The 26,662-nt window shown below is 44.3% G+C and overlaps 1 protein-coding gene across 3 annotated transcripts in view; it reads right to left on the minus strand.

Moving 5' to 3' along the window:
- RERE (arginine-glutamic acid dipeptide repeats) overlaps window positions 1-26,662 on the minus strand; it is a 464,477-nt gene that overhangs the window by 182,457 nt on the left and 255,358 nt on the right. For all 3 annotated transcript variants that reach the window (XM_062190377.1, XM_062190375.1, XM_062190376.1), the window contains one exon: window positions 16,375-16,479. In XM_062190377.1, the coding sequence (XP_062046361.1) occupies window positions 16,375-16,479 (105 nt within the window). The remainder of the gene's footprint in view (window positions 1-16,374; window positions 16,480-26,662) is intronic.

Genomic DNA, 26,662 nt, shown 5'->3' on the forward strand with positions numbered 1-26,662 from the left:
CAAAAAAGAGACACATCATGAAAATGAAGAAAGGTGAAGGATATGCCACGATAACAAACTGCAACCCATGGTCACTGGGAAAACTACCACAGAGGCCACTGCTGGAGAAACCCTAGGGGCCTCTGCTGGACACAGTTACCTTTCCTCATTTGCATAATCATACCATGGTCTGCAATTCATTCCTAACTGGTTCAGGAAAGAATAACAAAGCAAAGATGGCCAACACACAGAAGGCAAAAACAGAGGTGATAAAAAAAATCTGTAATATAGTTAAAAAAAAAAAGGATTAAAGTAGATACAACAAAATAAAATTAGTAAAGATAAAGCAGAAATGGCAAGGTGTTAACAATTGGTGAAAGGTGTATCAAAATCCTATGTACTAATCTCATACTCTAAGTTATGTTATAAAAATCCCAATTGAAAACATAAAAATTGTAAAACTGTAGGTTCTCACAGCCTTTGGAGAGCAGAGAGACCCATGAGGGCAGAGGGCAGAAGGCGAGCTGCCTGGCTTCCTGCACTCACGGCGCTCTAGTCCCCAGTGAAAGCCATGATCATCCAGCTCCAAACTCAACCTTGGAACCCGGATCTGTCCTGCTCCTCCTCAGAGACCTGCGAAGAGTCCTGAAACTGAGTGGTTTAGCAATCAAGTAAGCCGCTCTGCCACTTCAAACTGTAAATCTCAATTCGGCAAATGGACCTCTGCTGCCATTAACTAAGCCTTGCTATACATTGGGTGTACCTTGGTCCTCTGATCAGTAGTACTTCAGGGTCTCCGACACCTGGGCCAGGAGAGGCAACTTGTCCTCTTCAACCCAAGACACCAGTTCACTGATGCTGACTTCCAACCCAGACCTCATTCCTGCCACCCCATTTCCTACCCCGTCATCACCTGCCTGCCAGCCTGCGGGGATGTGCACACACAGTTGGTACCCTGCTACTCTAGTGTTTCTAGCTGCAGCTGATGGCCAGCGTCTTCCTAGATGTCCTGTGCTCCCCACATACATCTGCACAGTTCCCAGGTCCTAGACCTCTCTCTTCTATCCTATTAGTCCCCAGTGGACAGGTGAAGGACTAGCACTTTTGAATAAATTAAAAGGGACCTTAGCAGGTGCAATGGATGTATCATATACAAATGGATTCATCATTATTAAACAAAAAAAAATTTATTTATAAAAACTGACTGGAGGGGCCAGCGCTGTGGTGCAGTGGGTTAAAGTCTCAGCCTACAACGCCAACATGGGCGCTGCTCCATTTCTGATCCAGCTCCCTGCTGATGTGCCTGGGAAGGCAGTAGAAGATAGCCCAAGTCCTTGGGCCCCTGCACCCACATAGGAAAACTGGAAGAAGCTACTGGCTTCAGATCAGCTCAGCTCAGACCACTGCAGCCATTTGGAGAGTGAACGAGTGGAGGGGAGACCTCTCTGTCTCTACCTCTCTCTCTAACTCTTTCAAATCAATAAAATAAATCTTCACAAAAAAAGACTGACTGGAAAGTCAATTTTTAGAGAGTGTACAATTTATGTCTGTCAAAGTGTAAAGTAAGAGGGTATAACATGGAAATTACTTAGGTTTATTTTAAAGAAAGTTGACTGTAAGAAACAGCAAGATGTCCACAATGTTTTAATCACTAACAAGAAATTGTATAGCAAAAATAGCAATGAAAACTTAACATTCAAGCAATTCTAGAGAAAATGACTTGCAGAAAAATACTTTTTTAAAAAGATTTTATTTATTTGAAAGAGTAACAGAGAGAGGTAGAGACAGAGAGAAGTGTTCCATCCACTGGTTCACTCCCCAGATGGCCTCAATGGCTGGAGCTGCATCAACCCGAAGCCAGGAGCCAGTAGCTTCTTCTGGATCTCCCACACGGGTGCAGGGGCCCAAAGACTTGGGCCATCTTCTACTGCTATCCCAGGCCATAGCAGAGAGCTTGACAGGAAGTAGAGCAGCCAGGACTAGAACTGGTGCCCATATGGGGTGCTGGCATTTTGGGCCAGGGCTTTAACCCGCTGCGCCACAGTGAGGGCCCCAGAAAAAAATACTCTTTTAAATACATTTGACTCCACATCAAGACAAGGGACACTTTGGGGCTGGTGTGCCAGCATCCCATATAGGTGCCAGTTCAAGTCCCAGCTGCTCCACTTCTGATCCAGCAGCCTGTAAAAGCAGTGGAGGATGGCCCAAGTCCATGAGACCCTGAACCCATGTGGGAGACCTAGAACAAACTCCTGGCTCCTGGTTGCAGATTGACTCAGCTCTGGCCATTTGAGGAGTGAACCAGAAGATGCAAGATCTCCCTCTCTTTTTCTACCTCTCTGTAACTCTGTCTGCCAAATAAATAAAGTAATAAAATCTTTAAAAAAAAAAAAAAGAGGTGGGGGGAGAGAAGGGATGCTTTAAGAGGCCTTGTTTCAATATAGTTTTTATTTGTTCCTCAAATGTGGAAATGATCTAGATAACTAGATAGATAACTAGATAGACAGATAGATAACTAGACAGACAGACAGACAGACAGAGATGGATAAATCCATCTGATATCCAGGAAGCTTGCAGATTTATTTGACTCAGTTTAACAAAGGTTCCCTTATTCTTCCCAAACCTCACATACTGTTTCTAGACATGTTAATGAGCAGGGGAATCCTCTATTGCTTCTGAGTTCAGCAGGAACACCCCCAGTATTCTGCCACGACCTCCAGTGCCTGCTGCAGTTTTCTGTCCTCTCTCACGTTAAGGAACCTTCAGTCTACCTATCATGTCCTACCAACCTATACAGAGGATACATATATTTAACTTAAATTGACAATACATTCACCACTTACTTTAACCCTGAAAAAAATGTTTTTAACATTCTATTATTTCAAAAAAAGTAAACAGAACACTTGAAAATATTTTTAATTAACAGCGAAAATGGCATAAACTTTAAGGCATTTTTACTAAATGTTCAACTGAACAAAAGATTATGTACATAACTTATATATAATAGAATAACTGAGTTGTCATTTTTTTCAAGGAATACATTGTATTTCAAATTATCAATGTTCTAAAACAGCTGTCTAATAAATAGGACACTGGGACAGCTTATGCTGTATAGTAACTGCTGCCTGACAAACACTAATGTGCTGTTATTACGGTCATCTGTCCACAAGTTGTGGCCTCTGTGTTGGGAAGTAAGGTTGAAGTGGTAGAGAATCCACAGTCACTGTTTTTTGTTTTTTGTTTTGTTTTGTATTGTTTTGGGTAGTTGTTTTTGACAGCACTCTTTGGTTACGACTTGTTGGTAGACCTTTGAAATACTGGATTCCAACCTACAGGCACCATGAAAGAACTGAAAAAGTGACCTCTGAAACCAACACTGATTAAAAAAATAGACAAAAAATACAAAAAACACACCAGAGACGGTTATATAATAAATGTGTCATTGTTGGAATGATCTATGATACAGTATATCCATTTGACAAAGTTCAAAGATGATAAAACAAAGAGGCAGGCCAGCACCTCAGCCAAAGGTATCAGTGCCTATAACATCAGTGGTGGTGTAGAAGCACGGCTGGTTGGTTTCCACACATTCTGCTCTTACTAGAGGCAAAAAATGGTACTGGCCTTTGTTTATTCAAATAATCAATAAGTATATCACAAATTATTCACAAATTAGTGAATGAAGATAAGAAACATCTCACAAATTTGTTGGATTTCAAAAAAACACATCTACTTAGCTTATCCAAAAACGATGCAATGAGAAACCATCAGGGGGAAGAACACGTAATATTCTTGGACCTACTACTGTCCAAGCTCGTATCAAATTTAAGATGAGAAGTCACTGTTCTCAAATGGCCAGAACAACAACATCAAAACGAGTCAGGTTGCACAAAACAGACAACACTCTGTCAAAAATCTGATGTAACCACTTTTGTACAGATTTTGCCCTTTGCTTTGTTCCTTTCCAATGAAAATAACTGAACAGGTCATGAAAGTAACTTTTATGTACATAGTGTAATGTGCGAGAGGCTATCATATTTGCCCAATGCCTTATTCATAGGATGGCATATTTATACACACACACACACACGTGTAAAATACTATATGGTGGGGCCAGCACTGTGACATAGCAGGTAAAGCCGCCGCCTGCAGTGCTGGCATCCCATATGGGCACCAGTTTGTGACCCGACAGCTTCACTTCCAATACAGCTCTCTGCTATGCCTGGGAAAGCAGTGGAAAGCACTCCCTGCACCTGCATGGGAGACCCAAAAGAAGCTCCTGGATCCTGGCTTTGGATCAGCACAACTCCAGCCATTGCAGCCAAATGGAGAGTGAACCAGTGGATGGAAGACCTTTCTCTTTCTCTGCTTCTCCTCCTCTCTGTGTGTAACTCTGATTTTCAAATAAATAAATAAATCTTAAAAAAAAGACCATATTGTCCCAGTGTCATATTTATAGGACAATGTATGTTTTCATTCTTAATGATAATAAAGGATATGTAAGCTTTAATCTATTTTAATGCTCCTGTGTCACTTTCATTGAAATATTTGAGAATTAAAAACCTGGGACTTAAAGGGTTAACTTCCTAAGACCTTTTCTCTAGAATAATGAAGTTTGGAATTTTATCAACTGCTTTTTCTACATCAAGATGATTATATGTTTTCTCTTCTTCCATATGCTAAGTGGCAAAATACTTGTATATTAACAGATAAATCAATATAAAACCAATCTTGTGTCCCATAAACTTGAACATGTCTATTTTTTAAGTTTCCTAAATTATATTTGTTATTATTTCATTTAAATGTATTGCATGGGGCTGACGCTGTGGCGTAGCGGGTAAAGCCACTGCCCGCAGTGCCAGCATCTCATGGGTGCCAGTTTGAGTCCTGGTTGTCCCACTTCCAATCCAGCTCTCTACTATGGCCTGGGAAAGCAAGCCTCAGGCCCCTGCACTCACAAGGGAAACCTAGACGAAGCTCCTGACTCCTGGCTTCAAATTGGTGCAGCTCTAGCCGTTGCGGCCAATTGGGGAGTGAACCAGCAGATGAAGGACCCCTCTCTCTCTGTCTCTCCTTTTCTGTATTAACTCTGACTTTCAAATAAATAAATAAATCTTTAAAATAAATAAATGCATGTTTGCAGGTAACACTGACCTATGACTCTTACTGTTCACCTGGTTTCAGTATATAGTCTCATACAATGACTGAAAGGACACACCTCATCTCTCTGTCCTTGGCAACATTGAAGAACTCACCTGTAAAGTTCAGGTCTGTTGTATTTTTTCTCTTTAGTCTAATAAATGAAAAGGAAATGTAGGGGAAAGTATCATTATGCTCCTAAATCTTTATATATTAAATATATAAAATTTGTTCACCTTATATAAATACAAAATTTTTAAAAGAAAAGATAAATGCTCCATGAATCTTATAAACACTTTTAAAGAGAGAAAGCATGTGGCTTTTACCCACTTCCTGTCCCTTCCAGGCTGAAATCTGGATGGAATCCCTGCCGCCTTGAAACAAGGCAGAGCTGCAGTTGAGAACAACAAAGTGGGACCCGGATGCCTGGGATGCCCAGCTCAGCACTGCTCCCGTGGGTCCCTGGTGACTGGGATGCCCGACACAGGACTGCTCCCCTGTAAACTTTGCTTACAAGAGAGAGAAATAAATGTGGCATTTTCTTTAAGTGTTTACATACTCTGTATCTAGCACTCCTAGTATTTGAAGATTTTGTGTATGTTATCTTGGGAAGACAATGTCTACACCCCCTGCCATCCACACGGGAGACCCAGATAGAGTTACAGGATCCTAGCTTCAGTCTGGCCCACCTAGCGGCCATTTGGGGAATGAACCAACAGGTGGAAGATCTCTCTGTCTCCCTGTGTCACTCTGCCTTTCAAACAAATAGGAAACTATAGGAACTGAGAGTGCAGGTTTGGAGTCAGTCGGGCTGGGGGTCCCCTGGCATACTTCATGTCATTAACTAATATACACATCAAGTGTCCTTTGTGTGGCAGGCAAGGGACCAGAAGTATTTCAGATTTCTGAGTTTTTCAGAGTTTTGGTATTCGCGTACACCTTACCAGCTGAGTATCCCTAATACTAATAACCTCACAGGGATACAGGTGGAAAAGCTTGTGCCCTGGGCTGACCTCCGAGTCTGAACACTGGCCCCACCCCCGCCTGCTCTGCTGTGTCGGCCTGAGCAGTAACCTGGACGCTTTCTCTTCAGACACAGTGAAGGGAAACCTCAAATGCAAACAGTGAGGAGAGGAGGCAGGGGCAGCCTGGGGAACGGAAGGAGTGAGGAGAGGAAGCGTCCACACAGTGGCAGGAGCTAAGAGGGAGAACCACAGCTCACAGGTGTCACAGTCTAACCAGGACACAAAGACAACGGAGGGGTCACTGTTCTGACATCAACATTACTTTATACCGAAAACTTCTGAATGGACAGCAGCTACACAAAGAGCAGAGAGGCTGAGGGCATATGTAAGGAAAAATGACATGTGCACCATTATTAGCAAGTCTTGGGAAACTGCCAAGTAAACCTATTAAGAATAATGGATTAAGGTATCAAAACACAGTATTACAAATAAGGAAAATATAGCAGGATTCTTGTGGTGTTGAATTCAAACTGCAGAATTCCATATGAACTCATGGGTATACACACAGATACAGAAATACAGACACAAACGTGCACATCACACATGTACACGAGATAGCCTCTGCCTCCTTGACAGCAGTGACACAAAGCAATGGGCACACCGCACCAGATCTTGGTTTCTAAATGTCATTCTCTAAAATTTGGGACAATAGAGTATAAGCAAACAAATCATTTGTCAGCCCACTCTGATGAAAGAATCTGCATGAAATGTGTTCCCTTCTTATAAATTAAAAAAAAAAAAAAAAACTTCATAAACACGCAATGCTTAATTAAGCATTGGGATGCCTGCATCTCATATGGGAATACCTGATTTGAATCCCAGCTACTGGACTTCGGAGCCAGCCTCCTTCTAATGCAAACCCCTGGAGGCAGCAGGTAATGACTGAATACCTGGGTCTCTGCCACCCAGTGGAAGACCTAGATTGAGTTCCTGGTTCCTGGCTTCACCAGCATGGCCCAGCCCCGGCTGTTATGGGAATTTGGGGAATGAACCAACAACTGAAAGAAGTGTGTGTGTGTGTGTGTGTGTCCCCATGTCTTTCTCTTAAAATGGCAATAAATTTTAAAAATTTTAAACTTCAAAAAAATTTTAAAATAAATGAACTGAAAAGTATGTTGAGGAAGATCTCCCACAACCTCCCACAACATGTTCATTAATTTTTAAAAAAAAAAGATTTGTTTAGGGGCCGACGCTGTGGTGCAGTGGGTTAACGCCCTGGCCTGAAGCGTTGCCATCCCTTATGGGCGCTGGTTCGTGTCCCAGCTGCTCCACTTCCAATCCAGCTCTCTGCTACAGCCTGGGAAAGCAGTGGAGGATGGCCCAAGTCCTTGGGCCCCTGTACCCACGTGGGAGACCTGGAAGAAGCTCCTGGCTCCTGGCTTTGGGTCGGTGCAGCTCTGGCCATTGTGGCCAGCTGGGGAGTGAACCATCGGATGGAAGACCTCTCTCTCTCTCTCTCTCTCTCTCTCTTTTTCTCTCTCTCTCTTTTTGGCCTCTCCTCTCTCTGTGTAACTCTGACTTTCAAGAAAATAAATCTTAAAAAAAAAAAAAAAGATTTGCTTATTTATTTGCAAGGCAGAGAGAGAGGGCAGGAGGGAGAGAGACAAGATAGAAAGAGAGAGCTTCCATCTGCTGGTTCACACCCCAAATGGCCAAAATGGCAGAGGCTGGGCCAGGTCAAAGCAAGAAGCCAGGAGCTTCTTCCAGGTTGCGCATACGTAGCAGGGGCTCAAGGATTTGGGCCATCTTCTACTGCTTTCCTAGACACATCAGCAGGGAGCTGGATCAGAAGTGGAGCAGCTGGGATTTGAACCAGTGCCCATATGGAATGACAACACTACAGAAAGTGGCTGAACTCACTGCACTACAGTGCCCCAAATTGTCATTAATTATAAAAAGAAAAAGATGAATGTGAAAATGGCAAAATCTGGCAGATACCAACTTACTAACAGCTCAAAGTGAGCACCACCAACATGGGCCAATCAGAATCACGTGTGGCCTTTGAAAGGATCCAGAAAAAGGAACAAGCAGCTTCTGTGTGTCCCTATCAAAGATCCTTGTTCTACACCTAATTAGCAACCATCATAACACAAACAGGAGCCCTACACAAAGCCATCAGCCTCCCATCAGCAATCAACAGTCAGGAACGGACTGAGAAGCTGTTCTAGCCTGAAGGTGACCGAATCTGTAACCCCACACAGCACATGTCTGCTCTGAAGGTTTTTTATTGGGGAAACTGGCAAAATCAGAGCCCAACCTGAGAATCCTGCAGTAAAATTTCAATGTTAACTATCTGATTTTGAGGGAAGCATCATGCTTATTTAAGAAAATGCTCCTCTCATAAGAAATGCACCAAGTGTTGGAGTATGACAAAGCCTCATGTTGGCAACATAGTTTCAAGTGACTCCCTTTAAAGTTCTAGTATATTTGAAACTGTTCTGCAAGGTTGAAACTGTTTCCAAACAAAATAAAATATACAAGCAAAACACTCAGAGCTATGAATGGCACAAGGCTCTAACTACAACACAGGTACTCGCTGTTCTAACCAGTGCTTGCCACTGTCAGTCTGCAAGACAAGAGAGTCCCTGCAAGTGCTTCAAGTTTATAACTGCTTCTAACTGTAAACATGATAATACTGCTTAAGCCTCAATACTGTTATAAAATTCTACCCCACAAGGTGAATACTTGGATGGGGGTGAGACCCCAAAGCCATCTCAGAATTCTCCCTTGGATAAGATATGGGAAGATCAGACCTGAGCCCTGGATTGCAGAGGAGGGTGGGGAGAGAGCTCTAGCTACAGTGGATTATACTGTGTTTTGTATCATGAAATCCATTCATCATCCCCTCCTTCTCCTAATTTGCATTCTCCTAATTTGCAGGAAGTAACCCAGGAATTCAGCAGCACATGACTGCTATACAGGACATGTCCATATGCCATATAAAGCCGAATTCTACTTCTCAATAATAAATTGTGTTTTCACACTGGTTATCTCATAAGCTTCAACTGAGAAATTTAGAAATGTGTTATTTCACATTAAGGCCACTTATTTATTCAATAAATGTAGCTGGGGGAATAGGCATTGTGGTAAACTGGGTTAATCCACTGCTTGCAATGCCAGCATCCCATATCAGAGTTCAAGACCTGGAAGCTCCCTGCTAACATGCCTGGGAAGGCAGGGGAAGATGGTCCAAGTACTTGAGCCCCTGTTACCCATGTGGAAGTCCTGGATAGAGTTCCTGGCTCCTGGCTTCAGCTAGGCCCAAGCAAAGCTGTTTCAGCCATTAGAGGAAGATGGAAGATGTGTGTGTGTGTGTGTGTGTTTTGCTCTCACTCTTGGACATTCTGCCTTTCAAATAAATAAGTACACAGATAAACAGATAAATAAATGAATCTTTAAAAAGTATATTGCTGGGTAAATTTCATTATAATCACTGATGAAATTTATCCTACATTCTTAGCAAAGCCAGGATACTTATTTTAAAATCAATATTCCTAGCAATGTCAAGAATTCACAAGATTCAGACCAAACTCTTGGTCAGCAGAATCAACCAGACAGCTAATAGCTGCCAGGTAGAATCATATTTACATTTTCTTTTTAATTTAATACACTAGAGGACTTAAAAAAAACTCTAGTATTTTTAACCTTGTCTTTAAAGAAAAAATTTCAATTACTTTAGACATGCCTAAGATGTAACAAAAAAATCTGACAGTTCACAAGTTACTCGCTGAGTAGCTTTTACCATCCTGATTTTACTGTTGGGAAACAAGTCCAGAAAGCTTTACCCACAGACACAAGGAGGAAGTGGCAACACAGGATTAGAACCCAGATGCCCAGACAGGATCAAGCGGTCCAATCAAATGGCTATAAGGCACAAGACAAATGAAAAAGAAACTGAGAACAGTGAAAAGACGTGTATAACCACGCCCCTCTGCTCAGCCTGTTTCATAATCTAAAACCAATCTACTTTAGTTCAACCAAGAATACTAGCCTTTGAGCAAATGTATCCAAGGCCATCTCATTCCTCAGTTCTTTAGACGTCCAAGTTGAAGTACACCAATTTATTAAGCTTCTAACCCTAACCCTTCAAACAAATGAGAACATGGTGATATATTATCCTGCATAGCATGATAACTCCAGAAGCAATTTGGGACGAATCTTGTCCCTATGAGCTCACTTGAACACTGAGTGTAGAAATGTCATCAGCAAGATAAACACAAGACCCAGTACCTCAGGGTGCAAAGTTAGGCCAGTGCTACACTCAAGGCTGTCAGCCCCTTGTAGATTATATCCCACTTGGGCAGAAATATCTGTCCCACTCCCTGCCCCATTTTTGACCAATTAAGTTTTGCTCCTTAAATGTCATGGGTAGCGCTAACAGAATCACGATCCCTCCCTGGAGTCACAGGTTTCTTCAGAATTCAGAATTTTTTAGATATTGGTGTGAAACACACCATGTAGTGCATAATACATCCCAGCAGAGTCTGAACAATAATCCCTATTTTACCTCATTCATATTTTCAGAATGAAATCTGTGCAAATTCACACAAAGCAAATTAAATTAAGAATATAAACAGAATCCTATTACTTCAGTTAGATTTGGCCACCAAATAAGTTTTGGCACAAATTTAACATAAAAATGTTTCCATTTTCAGAACTGTCAAATTTCAGAATTGGAGATAAGAGATTATGGATCTGTATTATTAGAGATGTTTTAGAAATATAGATTTATGTTCCCTCCTTTCGATGCCTGCTTTATGCTGCTCTCTCATTCTTCACCTGGGCTTTCTGTATTGTTTCCCTCTTGCTTCACTCCTGTCTGTGTCCTGGTTCCTCTCTCCCATTCCTATCTTCACAGAAAATTCATATATATATATATGTGTGTATGTGTGTATATAAAAATTTATACCTAATAATACCAAAGTCAACCTCCGCCATTCACGGAGACATCTATCCTCTCCAGCACAGGACAATCTCAACATGTTTCCCACTATCATATATTAGTGCAGTAAGTAGGAATATCTCAGGATACAATGTTCCAGAATCCTAGCTACAACCTGGCCCAGTCCCAGCTGTTGTGGGCATTTCGGGAACAAACCAACACATGGAACATGCTCTCTCTATGTCTCTGCCTCTGTTTCTCTGTCTTTCAAACATAAAATGAGAACGATTTGTTTTTAAAAGTTAAGGAACACTAGGTAGGTCCCTGTCCTAATACAACATGATGAATTACCAGTTAGGGAAAAATAAAAAACAAAAAATTAAAAATTAAGGTAAAGATTAGAGCTTAAAAAGTATTCATAGGTGCCGGCACTGTGGCACAGTGGGTTAATGCCCTGGCCTGCAATGCCAGCATCCCATATGGGTGCTGGTTCTAGTCCCGGCTGCTCCACTTCTAATCTAGCTCTCTGCTATGTCCTGGGAAAGCAGTACATGATGGCCCAAGTGCTTGGACCCCTGCACCCATGTGGGAGACCTGGAAGAAGCTCCAGGCTCCTGGCTCCGGATCATCACAGCTCCAGCCGTTGCAGACAACTGGGGAGTGAACCAGCAGATGAAAGACTTCTCTCTCTCTCTCTCTCTCTCTCTCTCTCTCTCTCTCTCTCTCTCCTCTGCCTCTCTGTGTAACTCTGACTTTCAAATAAACAAACAAACAAAGTATTCACAAAAGGGTGAGCAGTGTGGCACAGCACACTGCCTGGGAAGCCTGCATTTCATATCAGAGAGCTGGAAATAGAGTCCCCTCTGCTTCTGATCCAGCTTCCTGTTAGTGCACAAGTGGGAGACAACAAGTGACGACCATCAGGCACTCTGGACCCTGTCATTCATATGGGAAAATCAAATAGAGTTTCCAGTTCCAGGTTTCAGCCTAGCCCACGCCTGGCTATTGTAGACATCGGGGGAGTGAATGGAATCTCTCTCTCTCTCCATCTCTTAGTCTGTTGCTCTGCCTTCAAATAAATACGTAAACTTTATAAAAAGATAAAAAGGAACTATGCAAATAAATGTGAAAAATTCCAAATTCTCACTGCTCAATGTGTTAAAGAAAGTATGGAAAATTGCACATTTAAACCTGTAAGAACTTCAGAAAGTCTTCTCTGAGAAATAAAAGATCCCATCTTAACGTTAAGTTTCAACTGCTCACTTCAAGCTCCTGCGTTACTCAAGGGAAGGGTAAGAGTTTACAGTCACAGAACCACTTGTCTGGGCTGGTGCTGTGGTGTAGAGGGCTAAGCCTCCGCCTGCGGCACCAGCATCCCATATGGGCACAGGTTCAAGTCCCTGCTGCTCTTCTTCCGATCCAGCTCTCTGCTATGGCATGGGAAGGCAGTAGAAGATGGCCCAGGTGCTTGGGCCCCTGAATCCACATGGGAGACCCAGAAGAAGCTCCTGGCTCCTGCCTTCGGATCAGATCAGCCCCAGCCACTGTGGCTTTTGGGGATGAACCAGCGGACGGAAGACCTTTCTCTGTTTCTCTCTCTCTCTCTCTCTCCCCCTCTCAAATAAATAAAATTAAAAAAAATAAAAAAATAAAAAAAAAAGGATCACTGGTCCTCAACTTCCAATGGTCTTTCTGACACATGCACTATCTCAGAGGATCACTATCCACTTAAAACAACATTTCAACATTTCTTCTCCAAGTTAACTTACTTTTACCTAAATGACACAGGATAGTAAAGAATCAGCATACAGCTGTGCAGCCCTGAACACATTTGTTAAAATGCGGGGGGGGGGGGGGGGGTGTACCCCAGACACCAGCCCATGACACAGCCTCATCCTTCATAAACTTGAAACAGGGACAGAAACTGGTGTGAAATCAGCAAGGGTGCGCACCCTGTGCATTCTCAAACTGGGGTTGTTTGTAAACCAGGTGAAGGCCTGTAAACCATTTTCCTGTAGTAGATTCAATCACACACCATCCTTAATAATGTGAACTGCACACCAATCCCTGAACCTCACAGACAGGAGACCTCGGGAAGACACCAGCAGGCCAAGGCCACTGCCCCACGGCTGCAGTGTTTCGCAGGACACCTGCATTGGAACCATGAGAAGTGTGAGAGCTGCCTCGAGCTTCACTTGTAAATGAACTCAAATCATTCGACACCCCAAACACACCTAAAATACACCACGCACAACGTGGACATAGGGGATACCAGGACAGCAGCAGCCAAATGACAACCGGGAATGACAAAGCACTTAAAAAAAAAAAAAAAAGGAAAGAAAACAGGTGAGGGGTGATTCAGAAGACAGATTCTGTAAACCCGCTGTTCATCCACACATCTCTGTGTTTCTGTCAAAAAAGAGACCAATAATAGCCTTCTCCTGCACACTTACCCAGCATTAAAACAAAACAAAAACTGAATGACTGCCAATAATACACAATGAAAACGAACACTTCTTGTGTCTCCCACAAGAAGTTACACATAATTTTTAACAAGCTCTCAGCAAAAACAAAATATATAATTAAAACTAGTAAAAAATAAAACTGCTTGTTTGTTATGAACCAGAGAGCTGAACATTTTAAAGACAAAAGAAGGGACAGGCATTTGACCCAGTGGCTAAGATGCTTGTAAAGATACCTAAGATAAAATTCAGAGCCTGACCCCAGTTCCTGATTCCAGCTTCCCACCAATGCAGACCCTGCGAGGCAGTGATGACGGCTTAAGTAATTGAGTTTCTGGCCCCCGCCTGAAAGAAGAATTGGATTGAGTAACAGGCTCCTTCTGTCTCTGGTCCCAATCAGGGCCACTGGTGCAGAGATCTGGGGAATCAACCAGAATATGGGAGCTTTCTCTATCAGTCTCTCTCTCCCTGTTTCCCCCCACCCCGCCTCGCCCTCCCTCAACTCACTGACACAATGTAACTTGGGCAATATGATAGCTATTTGTCAAGTAGTTAAATAAACATGGAATCACTGAAATAATATCGGACTCCTTTGTATCTACAAAAAAAAACCTAAATGCAGGCATTCCGCTTCACCTGAGCGATACAAACAAATGGGAAGGCTGTCAAATACACATGTAAAATGAACATTTCAAAATATAAGGCACTTGTGAAACACCGCTGAGCAAGGATGGCATACTAAAGAAAAGCTCAAATTTCACTGTTTTCTGAAGAAAATAAGGTATTGTTAGAAATAAGCAAGAAAAGAAAGAGAAAAATGAACACCATACTACTCCTATCCCGATAGCTGCTGCCTACACGTGGCATCTATCACAAGGAAGAGGAACAGACACACACATGTACCCGAAAGAGCTTTGTGCAGCCTCATACAACCACCACAAACTCATGTTCCCTGGCATCAAACTCTGACCAGTAATTTGAACACATTCTACGTGTTACATACAGTCCCTCTACGTCCTCTAGAAAAGCAGTTTTACGTGCTTTACAAATACACAGATGTAGTTCTTTTACTAGGTTCCTGGGACCAACCTTCTTTTATATCTTAAATCCTCACAATTTAGATAGATCTCAGGTGTCCACAGTATCTGCTAACATTAATTTTAAAGTCCCTTACTAAGACATGCAGTCACATGAATGATCCAAGCCACATGTGAATATACACACTTAGAGAAATGCTTGTACATTGTATACAAAATCATAGTACTTACAGAAATAAGCAAATAATTAATCAACAAAATCTATTATTTTGATCCTATTACTTTTCAGTTTAAAAAAAAAAAAGAAAAAACAAAACAAACCTGTTTCTGGGGCAGGTGTTTTGTTAAGATAGTGCTTGAAGGCTGGCGCCATGGCTTAACAGGCTAATCCTCCGCCTTGCGGCGCCGGCACACCGGGTTCTAGTCCCGGCTGAGGCGCCGGATTCTGTCCCGGTTGCCCCTCTTCCAGGCCAGCTCTCTGCTATGGCCCGGGAAGGCAGTGGAGGATGGCCCAAGTGCTTGGGCCCTGCACCCGCATGGGAGACCAGGAGAAGCACCTGGCTCCTGGCTTCGGATCAGCGAGATTCACCGGCCGCAGCGGCCATTGGAGGGTGAACCAACGGCAAAAAGGAAGACCTTTCTCTCTGTCTCTCTCTCTCTCACTATCCACTCTGCCTGTCAAAAAGAAAAAAAAAAAAAAAAGATAGTGCTCGGGTAAGCACAGCCCACAGTTCAAGGCCAGGCTCTGCTTCCAATTCTGGATTCCTGCTAGTGTGCACCTGGGAAGCACCAAGTGAGGGTCCAAGCAGCTGGATCCTGGCCAACCGCCTGGGGGACCCTGAATAAGCGCCTGGCCTACAGCTTCAGCCTGGCCTAGCCCCAGCTACTACGTGCACTTGGGGAATAAACCAGCAATGAGCAATTTCAGTCTCTCAAAATAAATTTTTTAATGTTAAAGAAAGAAAACTCCTGAACTATTCTCAGGAATAGCCACAGGGGTGGGCATTCAGTGCAACAGTTACGAGGATGCCTGAGATGCCCACATCCCACGTGTCTAAGTGCCAGGGTTGGAGACCTGACTCCACTGTTGATTCCAGCTTCCCCTGAGTGCACACCTTAGGAGGCAGATGGCGGCTCAAAGGACTGGGTTCTTGCCATCCAGACGGAAGACCTGATTTGAGTTCTGGGCTCCTGGCTTTAGCCTGGCCCAGTCCCAGATGTTGCAGACATCTGGGGTATGAACCAGTGGATGAAGGATCTCTGTGTGTCTGTCTCTCAAATAAAATAAAAATAAAAAATTTTTAATGTAGTAATAATAATTTTCTTACATGGATCTTGCCAAGATAGTTGATAACTGGGTGTATCCACCTTAAACTAGAAGTCTTACTGAAGATGTTCCCTTGAGTATTCCTGTGGTTTTTTCACCAAGAATCAACAACAACAACAAAAGAGTAATCAACAATCTCCCCAAAATGATCTAGTATTTTTCAACATGGAGTCATGGAAGGCAACACAGAATGTGGATCAAGGAAGATCTATAAATCTTTAAAGTTCAAGACACAGAGCATCTAAAATCATCTGTTTATCCACCCTATATAAACACAAACTTTCTCACTTGTCATTTCCTTAAGAAGAATAAAGAGCAAACAGTAAGCTGCTTTCTTTAGCTGCCTATGGTTTTAGTTACAACTCCATGTAGAAAGGCTAGCTACAGGATTTGAGTCTTCCTTTTTTATTCATTCTAGTCCATGCCCAAACATGTAAACCTGTGTACACAGATGTACCCACCATCCAGACATGTGAGACCAGGAAGAACGTTCTCGCCTCGTGGGCACGAGTGACTCACTTACCTTGTCTCAGGGTTGTAACCTAAGATGTAGAAGAATGAATCCACTCGGGCTTTAAACTCTCTCGCAGCAAATATGTCAGAAAAGTGGGAGATGTTACACTTCCCTCTGGAAAAAAAAAAACAAACAACAATAAAAGTAGATTAGCAATACCCTTAACTGCTTTGTAAAACAAAATATTATTGGAGGGGTAGGGGTTGTAGAGGCTCAAAACTAAATCCATGCAACATATAGAATCCGCAAATTCCAATGACAATAGAGAACACAAAGAAGGAAATAATAAATAGCAAAAACTAATGGGAAAAATATTAGATTTAGAGAATAAAATTCTGCTTTTTTTTAAATTCTAACATACCCATTTAAAAAGTATACTAACCAGGCTGGCGCCGCGGCTCACTAGGCTAATCCTCTGCCTTGCGGCGCCGGCACACCAGGTTCTAGTCCCGGTTGGGGCACCGGATTCTGTCCCGGTTGCCCCTCTTCCAGGCCAGCTCTCTGCTGTGGCCAGGGAGTGCAGTGGAGGATGGCCCAAGTGCTTGGGCCCTGCACCCCATGGGAGACCAGGAGAAGCACCTGGCTCCTGCCATTGGATCAGCGCGGTGCGCCGGTCGCAGCGCGCCAACCACGGCGGCCATTGGAGGGTGAACCAACGGCAAAGGAAGACCTTTCTCTCTGTCTCTCTTTCTCTCACTGTCCACTCTGCCTGTCAAAAAAAAAAAAGTATACTAACCAACTAGACTGTATTCCAGGAATAAAAGGTTGGTTTAGTATTACAGGAGCTGTTAGTATCATATACTGTATTAATAAATCCAATGGAGGAAATTATATTATTATCTCTAAAGCTGTGATTATGATTTGAGTGTCCTTAATGTCGGACCCTCGCCAGCGAGGGTCCAACGTAGTCACGACACGGTCACCCTTTCTCGGTTCTCAAGGAACTTTTACTTGTGGGGGCAGAAGGAAAGTAGGGGGAGGAGAAAAGAAGAGGAGGGGCCAGCAGCAGCGGGGGCCGCAGCCGCCCACCCAGATCCCAATGTCCCTTTATGCTGATATCGTCCAATCAGATGAAAGGGCGCGTATAGCCTCAGGTCGAAAGTTCATCTGTTTCATCTGGTTCTTCCTAGTTGTTTATGCAGAGTTCATTCTGTTTCAACTGTTTCACCTGGTTGTTTTCGTAGGCCTTGTGGCAAACCATGTAGAGGAGGTTCCCACAGGTGGCCAGCCTGCGGTTCCCCACACTTAAAGCTGGTGTTATATGTAAAGGGAGCATATGGGAGACTGCTCCACGGGACTGGGACCTGGAGAAGGGTGTCTACTATTTCCACTGCTTTCCACATTCTACCAGAGATGTAATGCAGTCAGAAGCATAAGAAAAGGTTAAAAACGTATAAAACCTTATTTCTTTGCAAATGAAAGCATCCCTATAAAGCTGAGTCAGACAACAAAGGAACTGGCTCAGTACCAGGATACACAGAATAGCACGCAGAAAGCAACGCCTTTCAGGTACACAGACGCGGGGATGGGGCACATGACAGCAGAACACGCCCTCTGCCGCAGCTTCACAGTCACGAACCAAGGGTCTGTCTCTTCTGCTTTTGGCTTCCCCTGAAGGGACACATTTAACGATATTCTGAATTTTTTTTTATCTTGTCCCACTGTAGCGTTTGAGTGCTCTGGTGGGAGGCCAGGGATGCTGCTAAATCCCCCGTACTACAGAGGGAGAAGACTCGGCAGCACCAAACGGAGTGAGGCTGCGACTGACGAGCCCTGCCTGATTGCCAGAGTCTGTCTGGAATTGTGGGTTTGTGAGGATTTCTGCACATCAATCAGTTACTGCAGTTTAAGGGTACGATAACAAACAACAATAAAAGAATCAACTAACTTTATCAGTGGACAACCACAGCACTGAGTAGTATACAGAGTTTCACAGACTGTCTATTTGATTATCTTAATATTCATATTAGAAAAAAGGTACAGGTAGTTTTATTATCCTTTTTTAACTGATAAAGGAATTCATTACTTCTTCTGATTTGGGAGAAGACATCACCTCAGATGAACGAGTATTCAGTTTCAGAATGAACTTATCTATAAAGTAATCTCACCTGCTTTTTCTTTCCAGGCGCCTACTGTATTTCTAGTTAAATACTGGAAGGGTACGTACTGGGTTTAGAAAGTAGATGCCTAGTCTGTACAAAGGTCCTTCAAAATGTTTGTGGAAAATGAAAGTAAAAGCAAAGTTCATTTTGGTGCAAAAAAAAATTTTTTAATCCACGCAGGTTTTTCATAATATGCATTTTCCATGAACATTCTGAACAATTCTTGTATGCATGAATTTCAAAACAGGATTTAGTTGCCTAACTATAGTAGGTATATTATATGTTTCAAATAGAACTTTCTGCCGGCGCCGTGGCTTAACAGGCTAATCCTCCGCCTTGTGGCGCCGGCACACCGGGTTCTAGTCCCGGTTGGGGCACCGGATTCTATCCTGGTTGCCCCTCTTCCAGGCCAGCTCTCTGCTATGGCCCGGGAAGGCAGTGGAGGATGGCCCAAGTGCTTGGCCCCTGCACCTGCATGGGAGACCAGGAGAAGCACCTGGCTCCTGGCTTTGGATCAGTGAGATGCGCAGGCCGCAGCAGCCATTGGAGGGTGAACCAACGGCAAAAAGGAAGACCTTTCTCTCTGTCTTTCTCTCTCTCACTCACTATCCACTCTGCCTGTTTAAAAAAAAAAAAAAAAGAACTTTCTATGATGACATAAAAATTATTATTAACAAACTTAGTGAGGTAGAGACAGAGGATGAGCTCTCAATACTGACCCCCAAACACAACAGCCAGGACTGAAACCAGGTGCTCATTTCTGGTCTGCTGCTACGTGTGTAAGGAGCAGGTAAGAGATCCAGACACTCCAGCCATCACTGCTGCCACCCGGTTTGGTTCTTGTCCCGGCTGCTCCACTTCGGATCCAGCTCCCTGCTAATATGTCTGGGAAAGCAGCAGAGGATGGCCCAAGTACCACCCTGAGTATTGAAACTTGGTACTCTGATATGGAATGTGGGTATCTTAACTACTAGACTGAAAGTCCACTCTTACAATGACATTATATATCAGTGCTATTCATTATAGTTGTCACTAACCCCATGTGGCTATTTAAGTTTACTGTAATTAAGATTAAATCAAATCCAAAATTTAATTCTTCTCAGTTGTATCAGTCACATTTCAGGTGCTCAGTAACCCTGAATTCTGTTCTAATCTGTAGTTCCCAGAGTTTCTTTCTTTCTTTTTCTTTCTCCTTCCTTCCTTCCTTCCTTCCTTCCTCCCTCCCTCCCTCCCTCTTTCTCCCCTTCCTTCTTCCCTCCCTTCCTTTCTTTCTCTTATTTATTTATTTTGAAAGAGTAACAGACACGGAGAAAGAATGCGAAGCAGAGTTCTGCGATCCACTGGTTCGCTCTCCTGAGGGCCACATGGCCAGCTGAATTCTGTTGTTGTCTGACACAGCTTTATAGGGATGCTATTATTTGCAAAGAAACAAGGTTTTACACTTTTTAACCTTTCTTACACTTCTAACTGCACTGTACCTCTGGTAAAATGTGGAAAGCAGTAGAAATATCCTTGTCTAGTTCCCAATCCAGTGGAAAAGTCTCTCATATGTTCCCTTTATATTAATGCTATCTTTAAGGCAATCAAATCATAACCACACCTTTAGAGATAATAATTTCCTGCCTTGGATGTGTTAGTGTGGCACCTGCAGTACTAAACCAACCTTTCGTTCCTGGAGTGCAGTCTAGTTGGTCAGTATACTTTCTAAATGGTATCTCAGAATTAAAAAAACAAAAATAAAAACAAGGGCCGGCACTGTGGCATACTAGGTTAAGCCTCCTCCTGCAGCGCTGGCACCCCATTCAGACACCAGTTAAGAGTCCCGGCTGCTCCTCTTCCAATCCAGCTCCCTGCTGATGCGGTAGAGAAAGCAATGCAAGAGGGACCTGGGACCCGGAACCCACATTGGAGACCAGGAAGAAGCTCCCAGCTCCTGTCTTCACATTGGCCCAGCTCTAGCTGGGGAGTGAACCAGAGGATGGAAGACCTCTCTTCGCTTTCTGTCTCTGTCTGTGTGTGTGTCTCTCTCTGTAACTCTGTCTCTCACATAAATAAAAATAAATCTTTAAAAAAACGCCAGAATTTGACTCTCTAAATCTAATATTTTGCTCATTAATTTCTACCATTATTTTATTTGTTTCTTTGTATTTTCCATTGTCCTGTTATTCACAGTAGCTTTATTCATAATAGTTTACAAACAACCCAAACATCTACCAACAGGTAAATGAATAAGCAAATGGTATATATGTAGCCTGAAATACTATACAATTAAAAGAACTCCTGATACATAGAATATCATGAACAAATCTCAAAAATCGCGTCAAAGTGGCTAGATAAGAAGTACATACTGCAAAATTCCATTTATAGGAATTTCTAGAAAAAATAATTGAAAAATAATTTACAGTGAGAAGAACCAAAAGAGTGATTGCTTTTAGGTGGGAGGTTTTAAAAGGAACAAGTCTCTTAAGAATATATTTATTGGGGCCAATGCTGCGGCATAGTGGGCAAAGCCGCCGCCTGCAGTGCACCAGTTCGAGTCCCGGCTGCTCAACTTCCAATCCGGCTCTCTGCTATGGTCTAGGAAAGCAGTAGAAGGTGGCCCAAGTCCTTGGGTCCCTGCACCCACGTGGGAGATCCAGAAGAAGCTCCTGGCTCCCTCCTGGCTTCAGATTGGCTCAGCTCCAGCCATTGCAGCCATTTGAGGAGTAAACCAGCAGATGGGAGACTTTCTCTCCCTCTCCCTCTCCCTATCCCTCTCCTTAACCCTGCCTTTCAAGTAAAATAAGTAAATTTTTTTAAAGATTTATTCTTTTGTTTGAAAGTCAGAGTTACATACACAGAGAAAGAGAGGCGAAAAGGGAGAGGGAGATGCAAAGAGAGAGAGAGACAGACAGACAGACAGGTCTTCCATCCACTGGTTCACTTTCCAATTGGCTGCAATGGCTAAAGCTGAGCCAATCCGAACCCAGGAGCCAAGAGCTTCTTCTGGGTCTCCCATGCGGGTGCAGGGGCCCAAGGACTTGGTCCATCTTCCACTGCTTTCCCAGGCCATAGCAGAGAGCAGGATCAAAAGTGGAGCAGGGCCGGTGCCACGGCTCAATAGGCTAATCCTCTGCCTGCGGCACCGGCACAGCGGTTTTTGTCCCAGTTGGGGCACCAGATTCTGTCCCGGTTGCCCCTCTTCCAGTCCGGCTCTCTGCTGTGGCCCGGGAAGGCAGTGGAGGATGGCCCAAGTGCTTGGGCTCTGCACCCACATGGGAGACCAGGAAAAGCACCTGGCTCCTGCCTTCGGATCAGCGCAGTGCGCCAGCTGCAGTGTGCCAGCCGCAGCGGCCAATGGAGGGTGAACCAACGGCAAAAGGAAGACCTTTCTCTCTGTCAAAAACAAAACACACACACACCAAAAAAAAAAAAAAAAAGAAAAGAAAAGAAAAAAGAAAGTGGAGTAGGTGGGACTCAAACTGGTGCCCATATGTGGGCACTGCAGCACTGCAGGTGGTGGCTTTACCTGCTATGCCACCGGGCAGGCCCCAAAATAAATAAATCTTAAAAAAAGAAGAACAAATACGTATTTCTCTGAGAGAGAAAGAGCACTCTAATCTGCTGGTTTGCTCCTCAGATATCCACAACAGCCCTGGGCTGAGTTAGGGGCCAAAGCTGGGAGCTGGGGACCCTACCTGGTCTCCAATATGGGGGGCAGGAATCTAACTACTTGAGCCATCACTGCTGCCGCCCAGAGTGTGCATCAGCAGGGAACTGGAATTAGGAGCAGAGTGGGGACTCAAACCCAAGCACCCGAATACGGAACAGGCGTCCCAAGCAGCGTCAGGCCAAATGCTGCTCCAGGGCAGCAGAGTATCTGAGGGAACTTTGTGGGAAGCAGCAAAATGAGGCCTTGTTTAAGGTCAGATTTAGGAAAATATACGCTTAAAATCTGCACTTTCTATTTTTTAAAAATGGGGAGCAGGGAGGTAAAACAACAAGAACCATCAGCATGGAGATGTGGTTGTTCACAGCTGCTGGGCCTGCCAGTTCACGACCCGCAGGCCTGGGAAGAGAAAAACTGAAGACAGGAGGGGTTGGGCTTGTGGTGTGGCAGGCTAGGTAAAACCGCCAACTTCATGGGCACCAATTCATGTCCCAGATGCTCTACCTCCGATCCAGCTCCCTGCTAACAGCCTTGGAGAAGCAGCAGAAGATGACGAAGGGAGTGGGCCCTGCCACACATTCAGAGAGCCAGGGGGGAAGCTCCTGGCTCCTGTCTTCCGACTGGTTCAGCCCTGGCTGCTGCAGCCATCTAGGAAGTGAACCAGAGGATACAATATCTCTCTGTGTGTAACTCTTTTTTTTTTTTGGACAGGCAGAGTTAGACAGTGAGAGAGCGAGAGAGACAGAGAGAAAAGTCTTCTTTTTCCGTTGGTTCACCCCCCAATGGCTGGCTGCCATGGCTGGCGCGCTGCGCCAATCCAAAGCCAGGAGCCAGGTGCTTCCTCCTGGTCTCCCATGTGGGTGCAGGGCCCAAGGACTTGGGCCATCCTCCACTGCCTTCCCGGGTCACAGTAGAGAGCTGGACTGGTCCTGGGCCACAGCAGAGAGCTGGACTGGAAGATAAGCAACCGGGACAGAATCCGGCGCCCCGACCAGGACTAGAACCCAGGGAGCAGGCGCCGCAAGCGGAGGATTAGCCTATTGAGCCACGGAGCCGGCCATGTGTATAACTCTTTCAAATAAATCTCTAAACACAAAACAGGTACTGGCATTGTAGCATAGCAGGTAAAGCTGCTACCTGCAATGTAGGCATCCTATATGGCTGCCAATTCAAGTCCCAGCTACTCCACTTCTGATCTAGCTCCCTCTAATGGCCTAGGAAATGCAGTGGAGGACTGCCCAATTATTTGGGCCCTTGCCACCCACATGCAAAACCGGATTAAAGCTCTTGGCTCCTGGCTTCAGCCTGGGTCTGCCCTGGCCATTGAGGCCACTGGAGAATGAACCAGCAAACTGGAGATCTCTCTCCCTCTCTCTTTACCTCTCTGTAACTCTGACTTTCCAATAAATAAATCTTAAAAGAGGAGAGAAAAGAAGAGGAGAGGAGCGGGGAGGGGAGAGGAGAGGGGAAGGGGGACAGGGAGAGAAGGAGAGAGGGTAGAGGGGTGAGGAAGAGATGGGGAGGGGGAGGGGAAATGGGAGGGGAGAGGGGAGGGAAGAGGAGAAAGGGGAGGGAGGGGAGAGGGGAGAGGGGAGGGGAGAGGGGAGAGAGGGGAAAGGGGAGGAGAGGGGAAAGGAGAGGAGAGGAGAGGGGAAAGGAGAGGGGAGGGGAGAGAGGGAGAGGAGGGGAGAGGGGAGAGGGGAGGAGAGACAGACTAAAGCAGGGAGGCCCATAGCACTTGGCTCTCTTTGGCCAGCACAACTGGGAAACACTGTTCATGTCATACTGTGTGCATTTATAGGGAACCACTTCCGTGTTTTTACCATAGCCCTCTCTTCAACAGGCTCCCTCTCAAAATCAAGACATTATCTGGCACTTTTTGTAGAATGGATGAGGAAAGACTACTGTAAAATCGCCATTAATTCCATTTTGCAGAAACACCTGGTTTCGGAGCTTTCTAACATCTTGTATGCTTCAGGTCCAAAGAAATGCTTCATTGTTGACAGAAGCACCACTAAAGACAGGGAAGCACCTCATCTTAGGGTCCTTTTGATTTCCAGTAGACACTTCTGGGAAAAGACTCGCAGTAACCCCTCAGTGACCCAGCCATGGCTGAACTACTAGATGGAAGGTATTGGTATCAGTCAGTCTCTCTCTCTCTTTCTCTCTCTCTCTCTCCCTTTTAAGTAGGTGAAAAATTAACATTTTTTTTTTTTGACAGGCAGAGTGGACAGTGAGAGAGAGACAGAGAGAAAGGTCTTCCTTTTTGCCATTGGTTCACCCTCCAATGGCCGCCGCGGTAGGTGCGCTGCGGCCGGCGCACCGCGCTGATCCGATGGCAGGAGCCAGGTGCTTATCCTGGTCTCCCATGGGGTACAGGGCCCAAGCACTTGGGCCATCCTCCACTGCACTCCCGGGCCACAGCAGAAAGCTGGCCTGGAAGAGGGGCAACTGGGACAGAATCCGGCGCCCCGACCGGGACTAGAACCCGGTGTGCTAGCGCCGCAAGGCGGAGGATTAGCCTGTTAAGCCACAGAGCCGGCCAGCCAGAAATAATTTCAACAACACTGTTTCTTGATGTCTTTGTTTAGCCGGCCTACAAATTAACATTTTTAAAATATATTATTTCTGATCTAATAATAGGGGAAAAGGATGTGAGAGAGTCACTATCTTGTCTACTGTAAGCCATTTGATTGATGAGGATTTTTAAAAATTTTTTTCTGGGGCAGGCATTGTGCAGTGGGTTGAGTCACCACATGGGATGCCCACGGAATTCTGACTACTCACTAACGCACCTGGGAGGCAGTGGAAGACAGTCCAAGTATTTGGGACCCAGATGGAATACCAGACTCTTGGCTCCAGCTTGGTCCAGGGAGTAAAACTACCAGATGGAAGATCTCAGTCTCTCCCTCTCTCCCTGTCATTATGCCTTTCAAGCAAATAAATGAATCTTTAAAAAAGATGGCTGCTGGTGTTGCAGCGTAGGTAGTTAAGCGGCCACCTGAAACATTGGCTCCCAATGTGAGTACCCGTTCAAGTCCTGGCTATTCCACTTCAAATTTAGCTAACACACCTGGGAAAACAGTGGAAGATGGCCAAGTGCTTGGGCCCCTACCACCCAATGTGGGAGACCCAGATGTAGTTCTAGATGTAGTTCCTGGTTTCAGTCTGGTCCAGCCCTGGCTGTTGCAGCCATTTGGGAAGTGAACCAGTGGATGGAAGGTTCTTCTCTCTCCATCTCTCCTTTTCCCTCTTTCTCTCTCTCCCTCCATAACTCTGCCAGTCAAATCAATAAATAAACCCTTAAAAATTAAAATCAAAAATAATTTTTTCAGGGCCAAAATTGTAGTGTAATGGATTAAGCTGCTGCCTGCAATGCCAGAATTCCATATGGGCACTGGTTCAAGTTCCAGCTGCTCCATTTAAAATCCAGTTCCCAGCTAATGCACCTGGGAAAGTAGCAGAAAATGGCCAGAAAATGGCACCAATGTGGGAGACCCAGATGGCTCCAGGCTTCAGCCTGGCACAGCTCTGGCAGTTGAGGCTATTTGGGGAGTCAACCAGCAAACAGAAGATCTCTTCCTCTTTTCCCCTGTAACTCTGCCTTTCAAGTAAATAAAATAAATCTTAATGTATAACAATAATGTTTTGAATTTCTTGTTCTTCTATTTCTGTCGCTTTCCAGGGATTTATCTGATTTTTCACCACTGGGATAAAGAGACCTGTCAGTAATACTAGGACAACAAGGTAGAGTTCTTAAATACAGTGTAGGAAAGACTTTTTAACTATGACTCAAAATTCAAAAGCAATAAAAGTTAGATAAATTTGACTAGATAAAAGTAGGTTTTGCATAACAAACACTATGAACATAAATAGAAGAAAATTGACAAATGTGGGAGAAAACATTTGTAATATATACACAATGTATGCTAGACATATAAAGAAAAATTTTTAAAAGTGAAAGACAAAAGCCGTTAGAAAAGACATGACCAAACCATTTACAAAAAAAAAAAAAATTAAAAAGACAAAAATATCACTGAAGCATATGAAGATTGTTCAAACTTCCTGTTAGCAAAATAAAGGAAAACAACAACGAGATAACATTTCCCAACTATCAGATTAGCAAGATTTTTAGAAATAAGATAGAGCATCCTGTTAGGAAAATAGGCAGTCTCACAGACTACTGGAGGGAATATAGACCAGCACAGGCCTCCTGGAGGGAGACATGGTAACACATCCCATACTCATACACCTCTCATCAGGGCCATCCCACACCATAAAGCCACCCTGAAGGTACGCAGTAAGAAAACACACACACATTGGCCGGCGCCACGGCTCACTAGGCTAATCCTCCGCCTTGCGGCGCCGGCACACCGGGTTCTAGTCCCAGTCAGGGCACCGATCCTGTCCCGGTTGCTCCTCTTCTAGGCCAGCTCTCTGCTGTGGCCAGGGAGTGCAGTGGAGGATGGCCCAAGTGCTTGGGCCCTGCACCCCATGGGAGACCAGGAGAAGCACCTGGCTCCTGCCATCGGATCAGCGCGGTGCG

This window comes from Lepus europaeus, chromosome 5 (assembly GCF_033115175.1).
Source record: "Lepus europaeus isolate LE1 chromosome 5, mLepTim1.pri, whole genome shotgun sequence".
In the NCBI taxonomy this organism is placed as follows: domain Eukaryota; kingdom Metazoa; phylum Chordata; class Mammalia; order Lagomorpha; family Leporidae; genus Lepus; species Lepus europaeus.